At 45.9% G+C, this 20,158-nt stretch overlaps 1 protein-coding gene across 1 annotated transcript in view; it reads left to right on the top strand.

Moving 5' to 3' along the window:
- The first annotated feature begins 757 nt into the window (after window positions 1–757).
- Window positions 758–20,158, top strand: part of st6galnac (ST6 (alpha-N-acetyl-neuraminyl-2,3-beta-galactosyl-1,3)-N-acetylgalactosaminide alpha-2,6-sialyltransferase) — a 73,522-nt gene continuing 54,121 nt past the window's right edge. Inside the window, exons 1-2 of the mRNA XM_073026300.1 lie at window positions 758–1,119; window positions 11,123–11,381. Of these exons, the coding sequence (XP_072882401.1) occupies window positions 1,019–1,119; window positions 11,123–11,381 (360 nt within the window). The 5' untranslated portion in view covers window positions 758–1,018. The remainder of the gene's footprint in view (window positions 1,120–11,122; window positions 11,382–20,158) is intronic.

Genomic DNA, 20,158 nt, shown 5'->3' with positions numbered 1-20,158 from the left:
TCATCAGGCTCCTGAACCAGAGGGGAGAACTCACTCAACTTCTCTTGCCCCATCATTGAAATGTTCCCACAATCTAAGAACTCTTCATCTCATGTTTTTGATATTTATTATTATTGTCTTTATTTTTGTATTTGCATAGTTTATGTCTTTTGCCCTCTGGTCTTTCATTGATTCTGTTATAGCTATCATTCTATAGATTTGTTGAGTATGCAGACAAGAAAATGAATTTCAGGGCAGTATATGGTGACGTATATGTACTTTGATAATAAATTTACTTTGAACTTTCAACAGTTTCTTCCTATCTACCACCAGTTTTCCGTATGGCCCATGAACCCTGGAACACTACCTTGTTATTCCCCTTTTTTGCACTAATTATTGATTTTGTAATTTATATTTTGTTATGTTTTTATGCTGCAAAACAACAAATTTCGCGCCATCAAGACAGTGATAATAAACCTGATTCTGATTCCTTGGTTTGCCACGGCCCAGATTTAACCTTCTTATCTTCCTGTTTCCAATTGCTCCCTGGCCTCGCTCTTCCTTACCCCCTGCCCTATAACCTTCTCTGCCTCTTCATTCTCTTCCACTGCAGACTGCACCGGTAGCGGCCCAAGTCCACCTCCCACCCTCATTAAAAACCTCTTCTACCCCCTTGCGATGTTTTGGTATTAATTTATTGTTGCATCTGGGGACATTTTAGCGGTACGCTCTCAAAGGATGTTGTTCACAAGGAAACGCACAAAGGTTGATCCTCAACAGACTCCTGCCACAATGTTGATAAGGCATTGGCTTTAAACTGTCGCGCCTCAACGTTAATTCGCCGAACGAGCGAGGCTGGGGATTTACTGAACGAGTGGGTGTCCTCACGTTTCCTCTGACTCGAAATGGGTTGGGTTTAGTTTGGAGTTAATAGTCAAGAGGCGTCGCTTAACAACGAGGCAAAGAAAGTTTCTCTCTCTGCCATCATAATCGCGTTTTTATTTCTCTTGAAAGCCGCTGACAACTCGTTGGATTTAAAATGAGGAAGTTTGTGCCATTTTCGAAGTTTTGGTTAATGTTTGCGTGTTTACTTACTCTCCTTGTGATCTACATGCAGATGGATTTTACACCTGTGTACAGGTACCCTTGTGTTTGTCTTCCCGGTCGTTTACAAAGCAATTCGATTTTTTAAACTTAAAACGTGCTCCCACAAATTTAGTGAATTGTATCTGGTCTCCCTTTACAAGAACCTTCCTCTCCCTTTCTCTTCCCTAATTGTTCCAGGAAACTAGCAGATAAATTTCCGGCCTGTTATTTACGATTCTGTTGTAATTTGACGTACGATAACGTCTATATACTCCTTTAAAACAACCTCGCGTTTCTCCGCTTCGCGGCGTCTTAAGTTGAACTAGAGTTAGTTTAGTAGTTTAGTAAATTTTAGAGGCCGATGTTTTTTCTCTCTCTCTTAAAAGGGCACAGGGATTGTCTCTTTTTATTTGGCTAAAACACTGAGTGCTTGATAAGTTAGCGGCAGCTTTAAAAAGGGTGCAGTTACCGTTAGTAATAATTCGGCCTCCCGTCAGCCGAGAGCGAGGGCGTGTAAACCCGGGTTGCAGTTAAAACAACTGTAAATTTACCTAAAAGTAAAATTAACTGTAAATTCACCTAACCCTGCGAGTAACTACGCCAGCACGGGGGTGGTGGTGGGAGGTTGACCTTTACAACTGCTCTTTATGCACCAAGAAAACGTTTTCATATAAAACACTTTCAAGGAAACCTAGTTTCTTTCAACCGCTAATCCGCCATGGACCGAAGATATTTTGAAAACAGTTTTAAAGATGAGGGCGACTCGGCTTTCGAGGTCGCAGGGCAGAAAAATACCCCCTAACAGCCCGAATGAGTCTTGAGTGTCCTGATGATTAGAGTCGAGGCACAATTCCCGATACACAGACTCTAGGGCCAAGTGCGCCAGTTGTGAACTCGCTGTTACGACTCTCTCAAACATCGCCTTTTTTTTAAAAAAAAATCATGTTTTAACTTTATTTCCATCTTTTTAATGGCTCGCAGTAATCCTGACCGCTTTGTTTTAGAAGGGTGAAAACAATTCCTTGTTCTCTCCTGGCTCTCCACAGTCCATCCGGAAAGTGTTTTGCCAGCGTTGTTTTATTTCCTACAAGATAGTTTAGACTAAGTCATAGGGTCATACAGCAAGGAAGCGGGCTATTCGGCCAACTAGTCTATTCAAGATGGTTTAATGTCGTTTCCTGCACGAAAGAACGAAATAATTGTTACTCTGGGCCCGACGCAGCACAAAAAGACTGCTGTGTTTGCCGACCGAAATTCCCATCTAAATTAATCCCATTCGCCCGTGTTTGGCCCATTTTGAATACCGTGTTCAGTTTTGGTCACTCTACTGAAGGAGAGATGGCGCTGGGCGAGAGAGAGATTTACAAGGATGTTACGAGGACTTGAGGGATTGATTTATCGAGAGAGGCCGAGCATACCGGGACTTTATCAATTTGCATATAGGAGAATGAGGGGTGACCCTTTAGAGCTGTCTTAAACAAATAATTCTATTAAAGGTTAGCTTTATTTGGCACATGTGGATTGAAGCGATGAACCATTCGGTGAAATGTGGCATTTGTGTCAATGGCCAGCACTGTCCGAGGATGTGCTGGGGCAGCCCGCAGATGTTGCTATGTTTTCGGTGCACACCCACAGTTTACTAATCCTAATGGAGTGTGTGTGTGTGTGTGTGGGGGGGGGGGGGGGGAGAGACTGGAGCACGCGGTAGAACCCATGTAATCATGGGGAGAACAAATTCCTTACAGACAGTGGCAGGAACTGAACCTTGATCGCTGGCCCTGGAAAGCATGCAGTAAGTGCTACACTACTGTGCCACCCGATCCTAAACCATTGCTATCGGAGCGCCTTTTAAATGTTGTTAACGTACTTGCTTCACCACTTCCTCTGCAGCTCATTCCATATCCAGGTAAAAATGTTGCCCCTCTGATTCCTATTACGGTGGAGCACCTCTTATCCGAAATGCTCAGGGCCGGAAGTGTTTTGGATTTTGGAAAATTTGATTCTATATACTAAGGTTCTTGGGGATAGGACCCAAGTCTAAATACAAAAGTCCATTTATATTACGCATACAGCTTATGCATATACTCTGGAGATAGGTTTATATAATATTGTTAATAATTTTGTGCATGAAACAATAATGTGCGCATTGAACCATCGGAAAGATAGGCTATCACTACCTCAGCTGCCTACGTGGACAGTCAGTGGCTGCTTGGCATCGCTGTTGTTCCTGGCTCTGAATTTATGTGCTGGCAGTAAGCACTTGTTCATCACGTGTGTACTGCTTGGTGTTAGACTTTCATCAGCGATGATCTTGGCAGACTCATCAATGAAATTCTCTGCTGCTTCATGACCAACAGATCCCTTATCATTGCAAATCTTAAAAAATAAATTAATGTTGTGCCTTTCACACTTACCTTCAACTTTCAGTTGATCGTGATCAGCAAACCGCTAAGTGACGTACATTCACTCCACTGTCGAATCCACTCTTTCAATACATATTCGAGATCTTCATTTTATGCAGTGTTTTTCTATTTTTCATTAACTTCTCTTCATTATGTATGTGAGCTCACTTCTCAGAACTGCCTGTGCTGTGCAGAGAGCTGTGCATCACCTGGGAACCTTGTGAAATTTCCCATTTGTGATGATATGCCTATGGTCAAAAGCATTTTGGAGTTTTGGATAAGGGGTGCCAAACCTGTACTTGTTGTTAAAGCTGTCATTGATCTGGGAATGGAGTACACCACAGAATCATTTTCGTTTTGTAATCCTGCTCGAGCTCTCAGGTCTTCTTTTGCTGGTCACTTAAATTTCAGCAATTCCTCCCTTGAAAGACAATTATCAGATCAGCTTTTTTGAACTGCGCTTCTGAACTGTGGAACTGAATACCTAAAGCTATAAGGGGTAATAGCTTCTTCCTTCAGGCTGAGAGACTTGGGCCAGTGTTCAGCTCACAGCTTGGCGAGGTTTACTCGTCTTGGCGCTGAACTAAGGCTGTGGCCTGTGAATAATGGGCTCCTGGACCAGCTGTGTCTGGCTCCGTGGCTGTAGATTCATTTTAGTGAACTCCAATTCTGAATATTACTTTTGGTTACTTTTATTGTTTGCATGATTTGTTTTTCTTTCTGAACATTGGGTGTTTGACAGTCCACTTTTTAAAAAAAAAAGTGGGTTCTATTGGGTTTCTTTATTTTGTGGCTGCCTGTAAATCTCTGCTTTGGATTTTCAGCATCTGCAGATTTTGAAAATGCAAGCACGAGGAAATCTGCGGATGCTGGAAATTAAAGCAACACACACAAAAATGCTGGTGGAACACAGCAGGCCAGGCAGCATCTCTGGGAGGAAGTACCTTCGATGTTTCGGGCCGAGACCCTTCGTTAGTCCTGACGAAGGGTCTTGGCCCGAAACGTCACCTGTACTTCTTCCTATCGATGCTGCCTGGCCTGCTGCGTTCCACCAGCATCTGCAGATTTTCTTGTATTTGAGGTCAGAGGATTCAAGGTCAGAGGCAGATGGATTCAAGCTGACAGCAACTCAAATAACCAGACTCTACAACAGTGGTGTGCAGAAGATAGTCTCTGACCACACAACACGTCGAACTCTGAAGTGGACGGGCTATAGCAGCAGAAGACCACGAACATACACTCAGTGGCCACTTTACCAGGTACAAGTGGTACCCAATAAAGTGGCTACTGATTGCATTTTGCACAGAGTTTCTGTTTGGTATCTGTGGACAGTTATCCATGTACTTCAATGGTATTTCAAAGTTCAAAGTAAATTTATTGTCAAAGTACATGTATTGAGTTGACTGTTACTCACATCCTTCATATACATGAGGAGTAAAAATCATTGTTACCTTTCCGTCTATGTTATGTTACAACCTTGAGATTCATTTTTTGCGGGCATTCCCAGTAAATACAAAAAACACAATAGAATCAATGAAAGACTGCGCTCAACGCGACGGACGGCAACTAATTTGTAAAAGACAACAAGCTATTCAAATGCTAAGAGAAAGTTAATAAACAGTGCATATTGAGAACATGACTCAAAGCAGTTCTTCGGTCTTGATGGCATTTGGCGGCGTGAGTGGAGCTGTGCTGTGATATCACTTGCGTGCTGAAGGATATGGGTGGGCTTGGCTTACTCTGGCAGCTCCGCCCTCACCACCGTGTGAGACCAGTCCTGCACAGGAGAGTGTATTTGTTCCCTTGTCCCCCCACTGCCATGCTGACCTACATGGCGGTCTACAACCTCCTCTTCTGCTGCACTGAGGCTGCTCTTAAGGTGGAGGAGCGATATCTCATATTCCATCGAGGAAGCCTCCAACCTGATGGCATAAGCATTGCTTTCTTTAATTTCCAGTAGTTTCTCCTCCCCCTCCCGTTCCCTTTTTAATTCCCCACTCTTGCCTCTCAACTCCCTCTGGTGCCCCTCCTCCTTCTCCTTCTCCCATGGTCCACTCTGCTCTCCTATCAGATCCCTTCTTCACCAGCCCTTTACCTTCTCTGCCTGTCACCTCCCTGCCTCTTACTTCGTCCCTCTCACCTGCCCACCCGACTTCATCTATCACCTCCCAGTTTATACACCTCCCCCCGCCCACCTTATTCTGGCTTCTTCTCCCTTCCTTTCCAGTCCTAATAAATGGCCTCAGCCCAAAATGTTGACTGTGTATTCATTTCCTGAGTGCTGACCTACTGAGTTCCTCCAGCATTTTATATGTTTTGTTTTGGATTTCTAACTCCTAATCTTTTGTTTTTGTACTTCCTATGTCCTTGATACCCTATCATAAATATGGGTGAGTTGCCTGAATGAGTCAATGGGAATACAGTGTAAAGCCATAATTATGTCAGAGTGAAATGAGTGATTGTCTTACAGATGTAAAATGCCCTAGGCCTTAAAATAGATGTACTGTACTTTGAAATTGGTAAAGCAATTGTCACTTAGTGTGTGTGTTTTGCATGCTTGTATTACTGCAGTAGGGGTAATGTGTTTTGCAAAGGGAAGCTATTGCTCTTCAAAGGCCTTCCTGGCCTGGGCTGTCTGCAGTCTTTCCTTGCCTGTACATTATGTTATAACCATATAACCGTATAACAATTACAGCATGGAAACAGGCCATCTCGGCCCTTCTAGTCTGTGCCGAATGCTTACTCTCACATAGTCCCACCGACCCACACTCAGCCCATAACCCTCCATTCCTTTCCTGTCCATATACCTATCCAGTTTTACTTTAAATGACAATATCGAACCTGCCTCTGCCACTTCTACTGGAAGCTCGTTCCACACAGCTACCACTCTCTGAGTAAAGAAGTTCACCCTTGTGTTACCCCTAAACCTTTGCCCCCTAACTCTCAACTCATGTCTTCTTGTTTGAATCACCCCTACTCTCAATGGAAAAAGCCTATCCACGTCAACTCTATCTATCCCCCTCATAATTTTAAATACCTCTATCAAGTCCCCACTCAACCTTCTACGCTCCAAAGAATAAAGACCTAACTTGTTCAACCTTTCCCTGTAACTTGGGTACTGAAACCCAGGTAACATTCTAATAAATCTTCTCTGTTCTGTACTCAATTTTGTTGATATCTTTCCTATAATTCGGTGACCAGAACTGTACACAATACTCCAAATTCGGCCTCACCAATGCCTTGTACAATTTTAACATTACACCCCAACTCCTATACTCAATGCTCTGATTTATAAAGACCAGCATACAAAAAGCTTTCTTCACCACCCTATCCACATGCGATTCCACCTTCAGGGAACTATGCATTATTATTCCTAGATCACTCTGTTCTACTGCATTCCTCAATGCCCTACCATTTACCATGTATGTCCTATTTGGATTATTCCTACCAAAATGTAGCACCTCACACTTATCAGCATGAAACTCCATCTGCCATCTTTCAGCCCACTCTTCTAACTGGCCTAAATTTCTCTGCAAGCTTTGAAAACCTACTTCATTATCCACATCGCCACCTACCTTAGTATCATCTGCATACTTGCTAATCCAATTTACCACCCCATCATCCAGATCATTAATGTATATGACAAACAACTTTGGAACCAGGACAGATCCCTGAGGCACACCACCAGTCACTGGCCTCCAACCTGACAAACAGTTATCCACCACTACTCTCTGGCATCTCCCATCCAGGCACTGTTGAATCCATTTTACTACTTCAGTATTAATACCTAAAGATTGAACCTTCCGTGTGGAACCTTGTCAAAGGCCTTACTGAAGTCCATATAGACAACATCCACTGCTTTACCCTTGTCAACTTTCCTAGTAACCTCTTCAAAAAATTCAATAAGATTTGTCAAACATGACTTTCCACGCAAAATCCATGTCGACTGTTCCTAATCAGACCCTGTCTATCCAGATAATTATATATACCATCTCTAAGAACACTTTCCATTAATTTACCCACCACTGACGTCAAACTTACAGGCCTATAATTGCTAGGTTTACTCTTAGAATCCTTTTTAAACAATGGAACAACATGAGCAATATGACAATCCTCCAGCACCATCCCCGTTTCTAATGACATTTGAAATATTTCTGTCAGAGCCCCTGCCATTTCTACACTAACTTCCCTCAAGGTCCAAGGGAATATCCGGAGATTTATTCACTTTTATATTCCTTAAAAGCGCCAGTACTTCCTCCTCTTTAATCATCATAGTTTCCATAACTTCCCTACTTGTTTCCCTTACCTTACACAATTAAATATCCTTCTCCTTAGAGAAGGATATTCTCTAATAGAAAAGAAATTGTTCAAAATCTCCCCCATCTTTTTTGGCTCCACACATAGCTGTCCACTCTGATTCTCTAAGGGACCAATTTTATTCCTCACTATCCTTTTGCTATTAATGTAACTGTAGAAACCCTTCGGATTTATTTTCACCTTACTTGCCAAAGCAACCTCGTATCTTTTAGCTTTTCTAATTTCTTTCTTAAGATCCTTTTTACATTCTTTATATTCCTCAAGCACCTCATTTACACCATGTTGCCTATATTTATTGTAAATCTCTCTCTTTTTCTGAACCAAGTTTCCAATATCCCTTGAAAACCATGGCTCTCTCAAACTTTTAACCTTTCCTTTCAACCTAACAGGAACATAAAGATTCTGTACCCTCAAAATTTCACCTTTAAATGACCTCCATTTCTCTATTACATCCTTCCCATAAGACAAATTGTCCCAATCCACTCCTTTTAAATCCTTTCGCATCTCCTCAAAGTTAGCCTTTCTCCAATCAAAAATCTCAACCCTGGGTCCAGTCCTATCCTTCTCCATAATTATATTGAAACTAATGGCATTGTAATCACTGGACCCGAAGTGCTCCCCAACACATACCTCTGTCACCTGACCTATCTCACTCCCTAACAGGAGATCCAACACTGCCCCTTCTCTAGTTGGTACCTCTATGTATTGCTGCAAAAAAACTATCCTGCACACATTTTACAAACTCCAAACCATCCAGCCCTTTTACAGTATGGGCTTTCCAGTCTATGTGTGGAAAATTAAAATCTCCTGCAATTACAACCCTGTGCTTACTACAAATATCTGCTATCTCCTTACAAATTTGCTCCTCCAATTCTTGCTCCTCATTAGGTGGTCTATAATACACCCCTATAAGTGTTACTACACCTTTCCCATTCCTCAATTCCACCCAAATAGCCCCCTTAGACGAGCCCTCTAATCTATCCTGCCAGAGCACCGCTGTAATATTTTCTCTGACAAGCAATGCAACACCTCCCCCCTCTTGTCCCTCTGATTCTATACAACATCATATTTCCAGGTATCAATCCCTGCTCTAAGCTCATCCACCTTTCTTACAATGCTCCTAGCATTAAAATAAATGCATTTAAGAAATTCTCCACCTCTTCCTCTCTGTTTATCTCTAACGGTGCAAACAACTTTACTATCTTCTTTTAACCTTTTCTTTTAAACTATCTGTTAATCTGTCAAGCAGAGTCCACTGCCAAGAAGTCCCACCAGTGCCTTTATTTCCTGAGAAAGCTGAAGAAGTTTGGCCTGTCCCCCAAAACCCTCACTAATTTTTATAGATGCACTGTAGAAAGCATTCTTCCAGGGTGCATCACAACCTGGTATGGAAGTTGTCCTGTCCAAGACCAGAAGAAGCTGCAGAAGATCGTGAACATAGCCCAGCATATCAAACAAACCAATCTTCCATCCTTGGACTCACTTTACACCGCACGCTGTCGGATCAGTGCTGCCAGGATAATCAAGGACACGACCCACCCAGCCAACACACTTTTTGTCCCTCTTCCCTCCGGGAGAAGGTTCAGGAGCTTGAAGATTCGTACGGCCAGATTTGGGAACAGCTTCTTTCCAACTGTGATAAGACTGCTGAACAGATCCTGACCCGGATCTGGGCCGTACCTTCCAAATATCCGGACCTGACTTGCACTATCTTACTTACCCTTTTCTATTTTCTAATTATGCTTTATAATATAAATTTTTATTATATTTACTTCGATTTGTACTTAAGGGAGCGCGAAGCACAGAATCAAGTATCGCTGTGATGATTGTACACTCTAGTATCAATTGTTTGGTGACAATAAAGTAAAGTAAACCTTGTGTGTGTTGTTTAAAGTTAATCTTGCCCTGTATGAAAAGTACTGTGCGAAAGTCTTAAATAAATAGTAATGACAAGGGTAGAGCACAGTGGGAGGAGTGTGGGACAGGTGGCAAAGGAGGAGTACCACGGGTGCAGACACACCCAGCCCTGAGTTACCACGCAAGGGCATTTGTTTCCAAACTATTGTTTTATTGATCATTGCAGAATCTCTCTCTGGTGCTTTCTGCTCCCTCCCATCTCCCTGCCCTCTTCCCAACCATGATTCCCCACTCCCTGCCCTCTTCCCACACTCAGTCCACGATAGAGATCCATATCAGAATCAGGTTTATCATCACTCACACTTAATGAAATTTGTTTATGGTTTGTGGCAGCTGTACCGTGCAACACATCAAAGTACTACAGTACTGGCAAAATTCTTTGACACCCTAGCTATATACATCTATATGTGCCTAAGACTTTTTCACAGTACTGTAGGTGATTATATAAAATTATAAGTAAGCATATGATTGTAAGCTGGCACAGCCCTCTGAATCCTTCCCACAGAGTCTTTCGTGCAAGGGCTTTGTCAAATGTTTCATTTGGGCAACTTGCCCATACGGTGGTTGGCCCTCTGGTAGTCCCCTCGGAAAAAAACCATTGCTCAGCCGGCAAAACAACTCCCAAATTGGCCTTCTCTGGGAGTTCCACAGTGTGGCTTTGTCAAATGCTTCCTGTTCAGCAGCGCAATGAAATTGACAGGAAGGTGATGTTTCCTGCTCGGTGTTGCTGCCTGCCGTACATTTGACCCTTAGGGTCAGCCGCAGGGTCAGCCGCAGGGTCATCAGCCCGGACCACTGCTTGTTGATGTTTCGCGCTCTTAGTCCTGGTGTGTATCCTGGTGGCAGAGCAGTGCCAGGAACGTCTCGCTGCCAACCCCTGCAGCTTTCAGTGGGGTAAGTCAGCCCCCCAACTTCCTTCCTCAGCCACAGCCAAAAGCTGCCCTTTTCTGCCTCTTCAGCCAACACTCTGGAGGCCCTTTCTGCCACTGCCATATCCTAGTCTCGATGCACCGATGAAACCTGGCACCCTGTCCCCACATGGTAGATGATTGTACTCCTGTCAGCTTCCTCTTCAGCTCAGGGGCAACTTCCACTCCCTCCTCCCATGGGATGATTAGCTCAGTAGGGAGGGCTGTCTTGGTGGCAGTGCACCGCAGTACTGTGTCTGGGCAAAGGGATGTGGTGGTGATTTCCATGGGGAAATAATGTAGCTGTCTCCTGAGATCTGCCCTCCTGTTCCACTCCTTGCCTGTGGAGAGGAGTCCTGAAGGAAATCTTTAGTTAAACTGCAAGAGAAATAACAATTCTGCACTCTAATCTAACAGTCTACGGTGAAGGGAAATGAGAGGAAGTTATTGTGATAAATGAGTTACTACTCTTTGTGTGCCATTAACTTTTAACTGTCCCTCCCTTCCCCACAGTAAAGTGAGAGAGCTGATTTCACTCAGTGCTGACGACAAGAAAATGAATGTTTCTGAGAAGGTCGACAAACCCAGTGATGAAGTGACCTTTTGGAAAATCCATGAAAGCAAAGGAAAGGAGAATTTGTGGAAATGGGCGGGCAAAGGCCCTGCTGTGCCAACTGTCAATACCAGAACAGTAACTAAGGCAGTGAAACACACCACCACACCGTCGTACTTTGGAGACTGGTACCCCACGGACCATACCTACCTTCAATCAGTAAGTCTCAGTTTTATTGCTAATCATCGTACATGTTTGTTAACAGTATTGGCCCAGTCAGTGTTGTGGTTTTTCGTGCTTTACAAATGACCAAGAGACGCAGAAGATTCTTCAAGAAGGGTTAAACTTTAATTTGCAAATCAAAGCTGAGACAGTCATTGAGCTAGTCGCTGATTGTCTCCCGATCCTCGGATATAGCAGCTTTTAAAACAATCTCCTGGTTTAGTTGTATTAACATATCCAAGCGGTCTATAGGTGCATATCACAAGTACATCCGCCACTATTGTTTCTACCTATTGACTTATTCATGTTCTAGTCTACATCTCTTAGCTACCTCTTATTAACACACCATTGTCTCCTACATTCTTAAGATTTCAAATAGCAAGTTCAAACTACATAATCTACATCAAGGCTGACTACATAGCTTTGGTTACACAGCAAACAAGTTCAAAGCAAAAACATCTCTTAGCTACCTCTCATTACCACACCATTGTCGTCTACATTCAATTGGATACATGCAGAGCACATAGCAAACTTCAAAGCTGACTACCTCTCTTAGCTACCTCTTGTTAACACATATTAACACACCATTGTCTTCTACATTCCTAGCATTTCACATAGTTTTGGTTACACAGCAAATAATACAAGTTTTATACTCCATAATATTTTATACTCCAATATCAGTCGGCAGAATTGAACACAAATGGGTGAAGATGGTGTCCTATCAGAGTGCAACTCCTCACATTTGTCTGTATTAGATTCCATCTGCTATTTTTCGGCCTATTTTTCCAGCTGGTTCAGATCCAGTTAGAAGTTTTGAAAATGTCCCTCGCTGCCTGTACTGCTCCCAATCACCTTTTAGCAGGGTACTCAAAATTTAACACAACACAGTGGATTCCTGTTAATTGGGGCATATCACGACCAGTATGTTTTGGCTCAATATGTGAATTCTGAACTGAGTTGACTTCATTTCTTACGTCCTTCACATACACGAGGAGTAAAAATCTTTACATTACATCTCCGTCTAAATATGCAAATTATAGTAATTTATAATAAATAGATTCAGTCAATTTAACATAGAAATACACTCAAATCAGCAGGAGTTAATCATCTGCTGGCCTGGTGGAAGAAGCTGTCCCCGGAGACTGTTGGTCCTGGATTTTATGCTGCGGTACTGTTTCCCGGATGGTGGCAGTTGGAATAGATTGTGGTTGGGGTTTTTTACACACCTGTCTTTGTAAATGTCCTGAATCATGGGAAGTTCACAACTACAGATGCGCTGGGCTGTCTGCACCACTCTATGCAATCCTTTTGCTTTTAACGTATCTGTAGAATTCCTGAGGATTCTCCATCTTGTCTGCTAGGGCAACCTCGTTCCTCCTACACATACAAGCTTTGAACTCAAAACTTCACTTTTGAAGTCCTCCCACTTACCACATACACCTTTGCCAGTAAACAGCCCGTCCCAATCCACATTTTCCGGATCCTTTCTGGCCTTTCTGCAAACAGCGGACTAGACCTATCCATTTCCATATTTACTTTGAAACAAATAGCATTGTTATCACTCGATGCAAAGTGTTCCCCTTGGTGCACCGTCAATAACTCTCCGAGACGTGAGGCGAGATATCGGCTTTTATTGGCTGGAAGAAAGAACAAACGGCAATTGACCACCATACTACATCCTGGAGACTGAGGGCAGGGCTCAGGCCCCAATCGCCTTTATACCGGGGTCTGTGGGAGGAGCCACAGGAGCAGTCAGCGGGGGGGTGTGTCCAGACAGGTATATGTAGTTCACCACATTCACCCCCCCTTTGTTTTAAAAGAGAGTCCCCATGGGACGAAGTTTCTTACAAGTATTATTTACAGGTTAAGTCTATCAGGTGGTCGAATCTGTCGCTGCGATCTATGTAGCACCGGCTGTGATTGCACAGGTGCCGGTGGTGATTGCACCGGAGACGGTGGTTGTGCTGGTTCCGGCCTAACTGGAGGTGTCAGCCCACTAGGCGTCAGTGATCCCTCATGCGTGTGCGAGACGCCCGGTATAGGAGTGTCGTGAGGAGTCTGTGTAGGGCTTGGTGTGCGTGGTGTCACCTCGGGTACAGGGTTCATAGTTACCGTGGAGTGTTCGGGGTAGTGGTCTGCTGCTCCTGCGGGCGCCAGATCGCGGACGGAGACCGTGTCCTCCCGCCCATCAGGTAAGACCACGTAGGCATACTGGGGGTTCGCATGTAGAAGGTGAACCCTCTCGACCAGCGGGGAGTATTTATTGCTCCTCACATGTTTCCGGAGCAGCACTGGCCCTGGGGATGTCAGCCAAGCTGGTAGGGTGGTCCCAGTGGCAGACTTCCTGGGAAAAGAGAATAGGCGCTCGTGAGGGGTGGCATTGGTGGACGTACATAACAGGGAGCGGATAGAGTGGAGTGCCTCAGGGAGGACCTCCTGCCATCGAGAGACCGGCAACCCTTTTGACATGGGCTAAAAGTGTGGCCTTCCACACTGTGGCATTCTCCCTCTCCACTTGTCCATTTCCCCGGGGATTATAGCTCATGGTCCTACTAGTAGCAATGCCCCTAGCCAGCAGGTACTGGTGCAGCTCGTCACTCATAAAGGAGGACCCTCTATCACTGTGGATATAGCAGGGATATCCGAACAGAGTGAAGAGCTGGCGCAGGGCTTTTATGACGGACGTGGCAGTGGTGTCGGGGCAGGGGATGGAAAAGGGGAACTGCAAATACTCGTCGATAATGTTGAGAAAGTAGACATTGCGGTCGGTGGAGGGAAGGGGGCCCTTAAAGTCAACACTCAGTCGCTCAAAGGGGCGGGTGGCCTTGATAAGTTGCGCCTTTTCAGGATGGTAGAAGTGCGGTTTGCACTCAGCGCAGACTTGGCAGTCCCTGGTCATCGTCCTGATGTCCTCAAGGGAGTACGGCAGGTTCCGGGCTTTCATGAAATGGTAAAATCGGGTGACCGCTGGGTGGCATGGAGGGCGTATAGCTGGTCGAGCTGTGCACTGGCACACGCTCCCCGGGATAGGGTATCAGGGGGCTCATTGAGCCTTCCAGGCTGGTACAGGATATCATAGTTGTAGGTGGAGAGTTCTATTCTCCACTGCAAAATTTTATCATTTTTGATTTTGCCCCGCGGTTGGTTGCTGAACATGAACGCAACTGAGCGCTGGTCAGTCAGCAAGGTGAACCTTTTGCCAGCGAGATAGTGCCTCCAGTGCCTAATAGCTTCCACTATGGCCTGGGCTTCTTTCTCCACCGTGGAGTGCCGAATTTCAGGGCCTTGAAGGGTACGAGAGAAGAATGCTACTGGCCTGCCTGCCTGATTGAGGGTAGCAGCCAGTGCGAAATCGGAGGCGTTACTCTCTACTTGGAAGGGAATGGTCTCGTCCACCGCATGCATTGTTGCTTTGGTAGTGTCCCCTTTAATGCGGCTGAAGGCCGCGCGGGCCTCGGCAGAGAGGGGAAATGTGGTAGACTTGACCAGGGGGCGGGCCTTGTCTGCGTAATGGGGGACCCATTGGGCGTAATAGGAAAAGAAGCCCAGGCACTGTCTGAAGGCTCTGAGGGTGGTGGGAAGAGGGAGTTCTAACAGGGGGTGCATACGATCGGGATCAGGGCCAATGACCCCGTTCTCCACGACATACCCAAGGATAGCGAGTCGGGTGGTTCCGAACACACACTCGTCCCTGTTATAAGTAAGGTTCAGGGCTTTGGCCACTTGGAAAAATCATTGGAGGTTGGCGTTGTGATCCGACCAGTCGTGACCACAGATGGTGATGTTATCCAGATAGGGAAATGTGGCCTTCAGTTGGCACTGGTCCACCATCTGGTCCATTTCCCTCTGGAAGACAGAGACACCATTCGTGACACCGAAGGGGACACGCAGGAAGTGATAGAGCCTGCCGCCCACCTCGAAGGCGGTGTAGGGGCAGTCCTCTGGGCGGATGGGGAGCTGGTCATAAGCGGATTTCAGATCTATTGTCGAGTACACCTTGTACTGAGCTATCTGGTTGACCATATCCGCGATGCGGGGTAGGGGGTACGCGTCAAGCTGCGTGAACCTATTGATGGTCTGGCTATAGTCCACAACCATCCTATTTTTCTGCCCGGTCCAAACAACAACCACCTGGGCCCTCCAAGGGCTTGTGCTTGGCTCAATGATCCCCTCCCTGAGCAGCTGCTGCACCCCCGACTGAATGAAGGCCCTGTCCCCCGCGCTGTACCTCTTGCTTTTAGTTGCCACCAGTTTACAGTCGGGGGTCAGGTTGGCGAACAGCGATGGGGGAGGGATCTTGAGGGTGGAGAGGCTGCAAGTGGTGTCGGTAGCGCAGCTGTCGGCATGGTGCTGGGTGGGATGTGTGGGTCGGTGTGTGTGGTCAGTAGCGGGGTATATGGCGAAGTCCCACCAAACTGAGGATTCCTGACAGTGAGTGATGGGAGGGGCCCGTCATATGCCATAGTCACACTTTCGAGGTGGCTCTGGAAGTCCAGCCCCAATAGCACAGGTGCGCACAGTTGAGGCATGACCAGTAGCGCAAAGACCCAATATTCTGTGCCCTGCACCACCAATGTCGCTACACAACCCACCCGGATGTCTGTGGAATGCGACCCAGAAGCCATGGTGACCCTCTGGCTTACCGGCCGTGTCACGAGTCCGCAGCGTTGCACCGTGTCCGGGTCAATAAAACTCTCAGTGCTGCCCGTGTCAAACAGGCAGCTAGTCCTGTGCCCCTCCACCAGGATGACCATCATTGACCTTGCAAGCTGGTGTGGGGCACTTTGGTCGAGGGTTACGGAGGCCAGAGTTGAACTGCCGTCTTGGTGCCCGGTAAGCACTGGTGGGTCGGGGGTGGGGCGAGGTGGCACCGACAAAGATGGCTGCCCCCATCCGGGCAGGCAAGATGGCGGCCCCCATGCCTCACACGCAGCGCTGCCCGACCCCGCTCGTGGTTCAGACTTACAGACCTTGGCGAAATGGCCCTTCTTCCCGCAGCTGGAGCAGGTCGCTTCTCGGGCCGGGCAGCGTTTTCGGGGGTGCTTTTCGAGTCCGCAGAAGTAACACTGCGTGGACTGGCGACTGGTATTGGAGTATAAAAGTTGCATTGTTTGCTGTGTAACCAAAACTATGTAGTCAGCTTTGAACTTACTATTTGCTATGCATGAATCCAATTTAGTAGGAGAATGAAATCTTAAGAATGTAGAAGACAATGGTGTGTTAATGAGAGGTAGCTAAGAGATGTAGATTAGAACAGGATTAAGTCAATGGGTAGAAACAATAGTGGCGGATGTACTATGTAACTAAACCAGGAGATTGCTATAAAAAATGCTATGTACAAGGATCGGTGGGCAATCAGCGACTAGCTCAATGACTGTCTCAGCTTTGATTTGCAAATTAAAGTTTAATACTTCTTGAATAATCTTATGTGTCTCCTGGTCGTTTGTGGGGCACGAGAAACCACGACAAAATTGGCGACCGCGGCAGGACCGGAAAGAGACCCGCGGAAAGGAAACAGCAGATTGGGGACGCTTCCCAGTCCTCTAGGGACCCCCACAAGGCTAACAGAATTAAGGGTGCACCCAAACAAAAAGTAAGAGCTTTTTACGACAATTTGGACTAAGAATTCTGTTGGTTTTGGGGAGGTCTTGGAGTCTCAGAAGTGTGGAACCACTGCCAAAGGGTCTCTCCGGTCCAAAGAATCTGGCAGAATTGGGGGTTAACAGGAGGCTCAGAGGATTGATCAAGAACACTGCAGTGAGGGTAAGTACAAATAAGTTGATAAGAAGTTAAATTAAGAAAAATTCCACGTGGTGTTGGTAAGTTCCTGTGGATACCGCTTCGTATAAAACGAAGGTCTGAACGACAGGGAAAGGGAAAATAGAGAAAATCCTCGTGGATACCGCCTTAAGAGATAAGGGTCTGAATAGACGAGGTGCAAAGAGAAAGTTCTGTGGATACCGCTCTGAATAGAGGTCTGTACAGGCAGAACAGAATAGGAAACAAGGACAGTCCAATATATAGTTTAAAGCGCTGGTAGACAGACGATAGACTAGGCATAGAATTAGAGTAAATAACATTATCCAGTAAACGAACTGTGAATCTCTGAAATACCTTAAAAAGAGAGAACAACATGACAGGTAAAGGAACGGCAGTAGAGATTATGAGCAAAAAATTCCCGGTAAATAAATATGAGATTGTAGCGGTGTGCTACACGCAGCGCTAAAATAATGACACGGAGTCGGTAAACTGCAATTAAAGAAGATTTTATTCGAACTTCACAGCCTTGCTTTAAAGCCTCCCTCATCCCGCCCTCCCCGGGCGCGGATGCTGTAAGGGGCACGTACTCACAAACCCCCGCAGGCTTTTCCCTTTGTTGGTGAAGCAGACCTGGCCTTTGTGCCGGCGCGCTGGCTATTTGTGAGCCGGTTCGAGTGCGCTAGGAAGTGGGTTGCCACAAGATCACAAAAACTTCAGAAAAATGGGAAAAGAGAACCAAAAACCTGGTCACAAAATGGCCAAGAGAAGGAACGTTTGATGTAAGCTTGTGCGAAGAAATGGAGGCACTAATTAAAAATTACAAACCAAAAGATAAATCTAAGAAGAGGGCAAAAAAGAGAATGAGAAATGGAAGTGCTAAAACTCTTCAGAACGGAGGGAGAAAGGCTGAGGAGGACAGGTAGAATATTGATTACAAGCGAGGAAGACACTAAGGTGCTGGAGAAACAGCCTGTTAGAGAGAGAGGAAGGTACAGTGAGAAGCTGGCTTCAGCTCCGTACCCGGATGCGAAAGAAACAGAAAAGCCCCCTCCCTATAATGAGGAAGGAACCCCTAAGCAGTGCCCCTTGCTGACGGGAATAGTAAGCATGCAGGGAGAAGTCCAAGTTTGGGATAATGAGGAGGAAAAAAGACAATACGAGAAGGAAAAAGCGGCAATAGGATAAAGGTGAAAGGATAGCAGAAAGGATAAAGGTGGAACAGGCAAAGAAAGAAATGAAAGAAGAGATTGAACGGATGAAATACTTGAGAGAGGAAAAGGAGTATGAGGAGTAACGGTTATACCATAGAAATAAACAGACTAGAAAAGAAAGTGGCTCATCAGGGCAGGAAGAGATGAGGCATTCAAGAGGAAGTGGAAAAAAGATAGGAGATGAGAGTCTTGGAGAAACACAAGAGAGAAGGGAAGCAAGCACGAGTAAGGATCATGAGGAGTCCCTGCCACAGGTGTACAGACACGGACAGGAAGAAAGAGAAGGTGACTCATTGGAGGGGCAAGAGCTAAGTGGAGAGAGAGGGGATGCGAGAATTTGTCTGGAAGAGGTAGGAGGCAGAAGCTTAGAAGAGCAGAAGGAGGCGGTCGGGGAGCGACTTGCCGAAGTAGAGAGAGAGCTAGATAAGTTACTGAGAGGGGATTGCCAGAGGAGATGCGAAAAATACTCCAGGGGCCAACCAAGTATTGAATCAAGACAGAAAGGAAGGACTCCACAGGGAGACCGAGGGAAGAAGAGGACCCCGGAGAAATTTGTGTGGGAGGCAGTTAAAGACATACCCTGAGACAGATGGGGAGTCAGGCGAGGAGGAGAGCCAGGGCAGGTGGGAAGAAGGAGGAAGAATGATGCCGTTGTTAGTTAAAGGATCAGGACAAGTGCAGTACATCCCTTGGGGATCCCAGGACCTAGAAGGGCTGAAAAACACTCTGCCCAATCTACATGAAGGAGCAGGGAAATGGATTAGAGCCTTTGGACGATTATTGGCTATGGGAGATTTGAAGGCACTATTGATAAGGTTGATGGGAACCTCCAAATTTAACAAACTAATGGAAATGGCTGGCATAGTAAACTCGAACGACCCGAGAACTGATGGAGACGGGTTTGACAGAGTGAGGCAGAGGGTATGGCAGGCCCTCAGGAAGCTTTATCCACCCAAAGTAGACCCCAAAGCCTTAAAGGGGGATCCACTGGGAGACACTGAAAACCCAGCAGCCTACGTAGAAAACCAGTTGAAAAGGTGGAGACTGGAGACTGAGCAAGAGGTGGAAAATAGCTTATTTATCACCACACTGTTCCGACATAGCATTTTGGATGCAATGCCTCTGGAAGTAAAATCCAAACTGGAGGAAGTGGTTGGGCTGATGTCAATGACCCCACAAGAATTTAGAGACCACGTAGTCCATGTGGTTGAGAAATACCGGAAAGACAAACGAAGGTTGGCTGAGCAGCAGGAAGAGGTGCAAAGAAAGTTAATACAAATGCAGCTCGAAGAACTCAAAAAGAAGGAAAAAGAGAAAAGCAAAAAGATGCTGCCAGCAACCACCGGTCCGAGTACAGCCATCGAACTGGATGAAGCACTGCTATATGGAGGAACTGATCATACTGTAAGACAAGGGCCGGAAAACCCCATGCCAATAATCAATGTCTTTGGAGGAGCATTCCCACAAATGCCCCATCAGGAACAGACTAAATTCAAACAGCCCAGACAGGACTGGAAGTCCCAAGGAGGGGGACAGAGGAGCTATGGGCAGAGGGGACCAGTGAGGAAACAGGGGGCAAGAGAGGTAGAGAGACTGTGCTGGGGATGTAATCAGCCAGGTCACATGAGAGGAGATTGTCCGTTTACACCATGGCCTGTCACACACCAGCAGGAACCGATAAGAAGGGAACTAAAGTTTAGCCAAGGACCAGCCCCCACAGGCCCAAGCGGACCTGTGAACCCCTATGCGAGGTATTAGGGGTGCCCCAACAACTCGAGTGGGAAGGGGCATTACCCAATGATA

Source organism: Hemitrygon akajei, chromosome 22 (genome assembly GCF_048418815.1).
Source record: "Hemitrygon akajei chromosome 22, sHemAka1.3, whole genome shotgun sequence".
NCBI classification, from domain to species: Eukaryota; Metazoa; Chordata; class Chondrichthyes; order Myliobatiformes; family Dasyatidae; genus Hemitrygon; species Hemitrygon akajei.
Note: the sequence above shows the minus strand (reverse complement) of the source record. Positions and strands in the feature narration are given on the sequence as shown.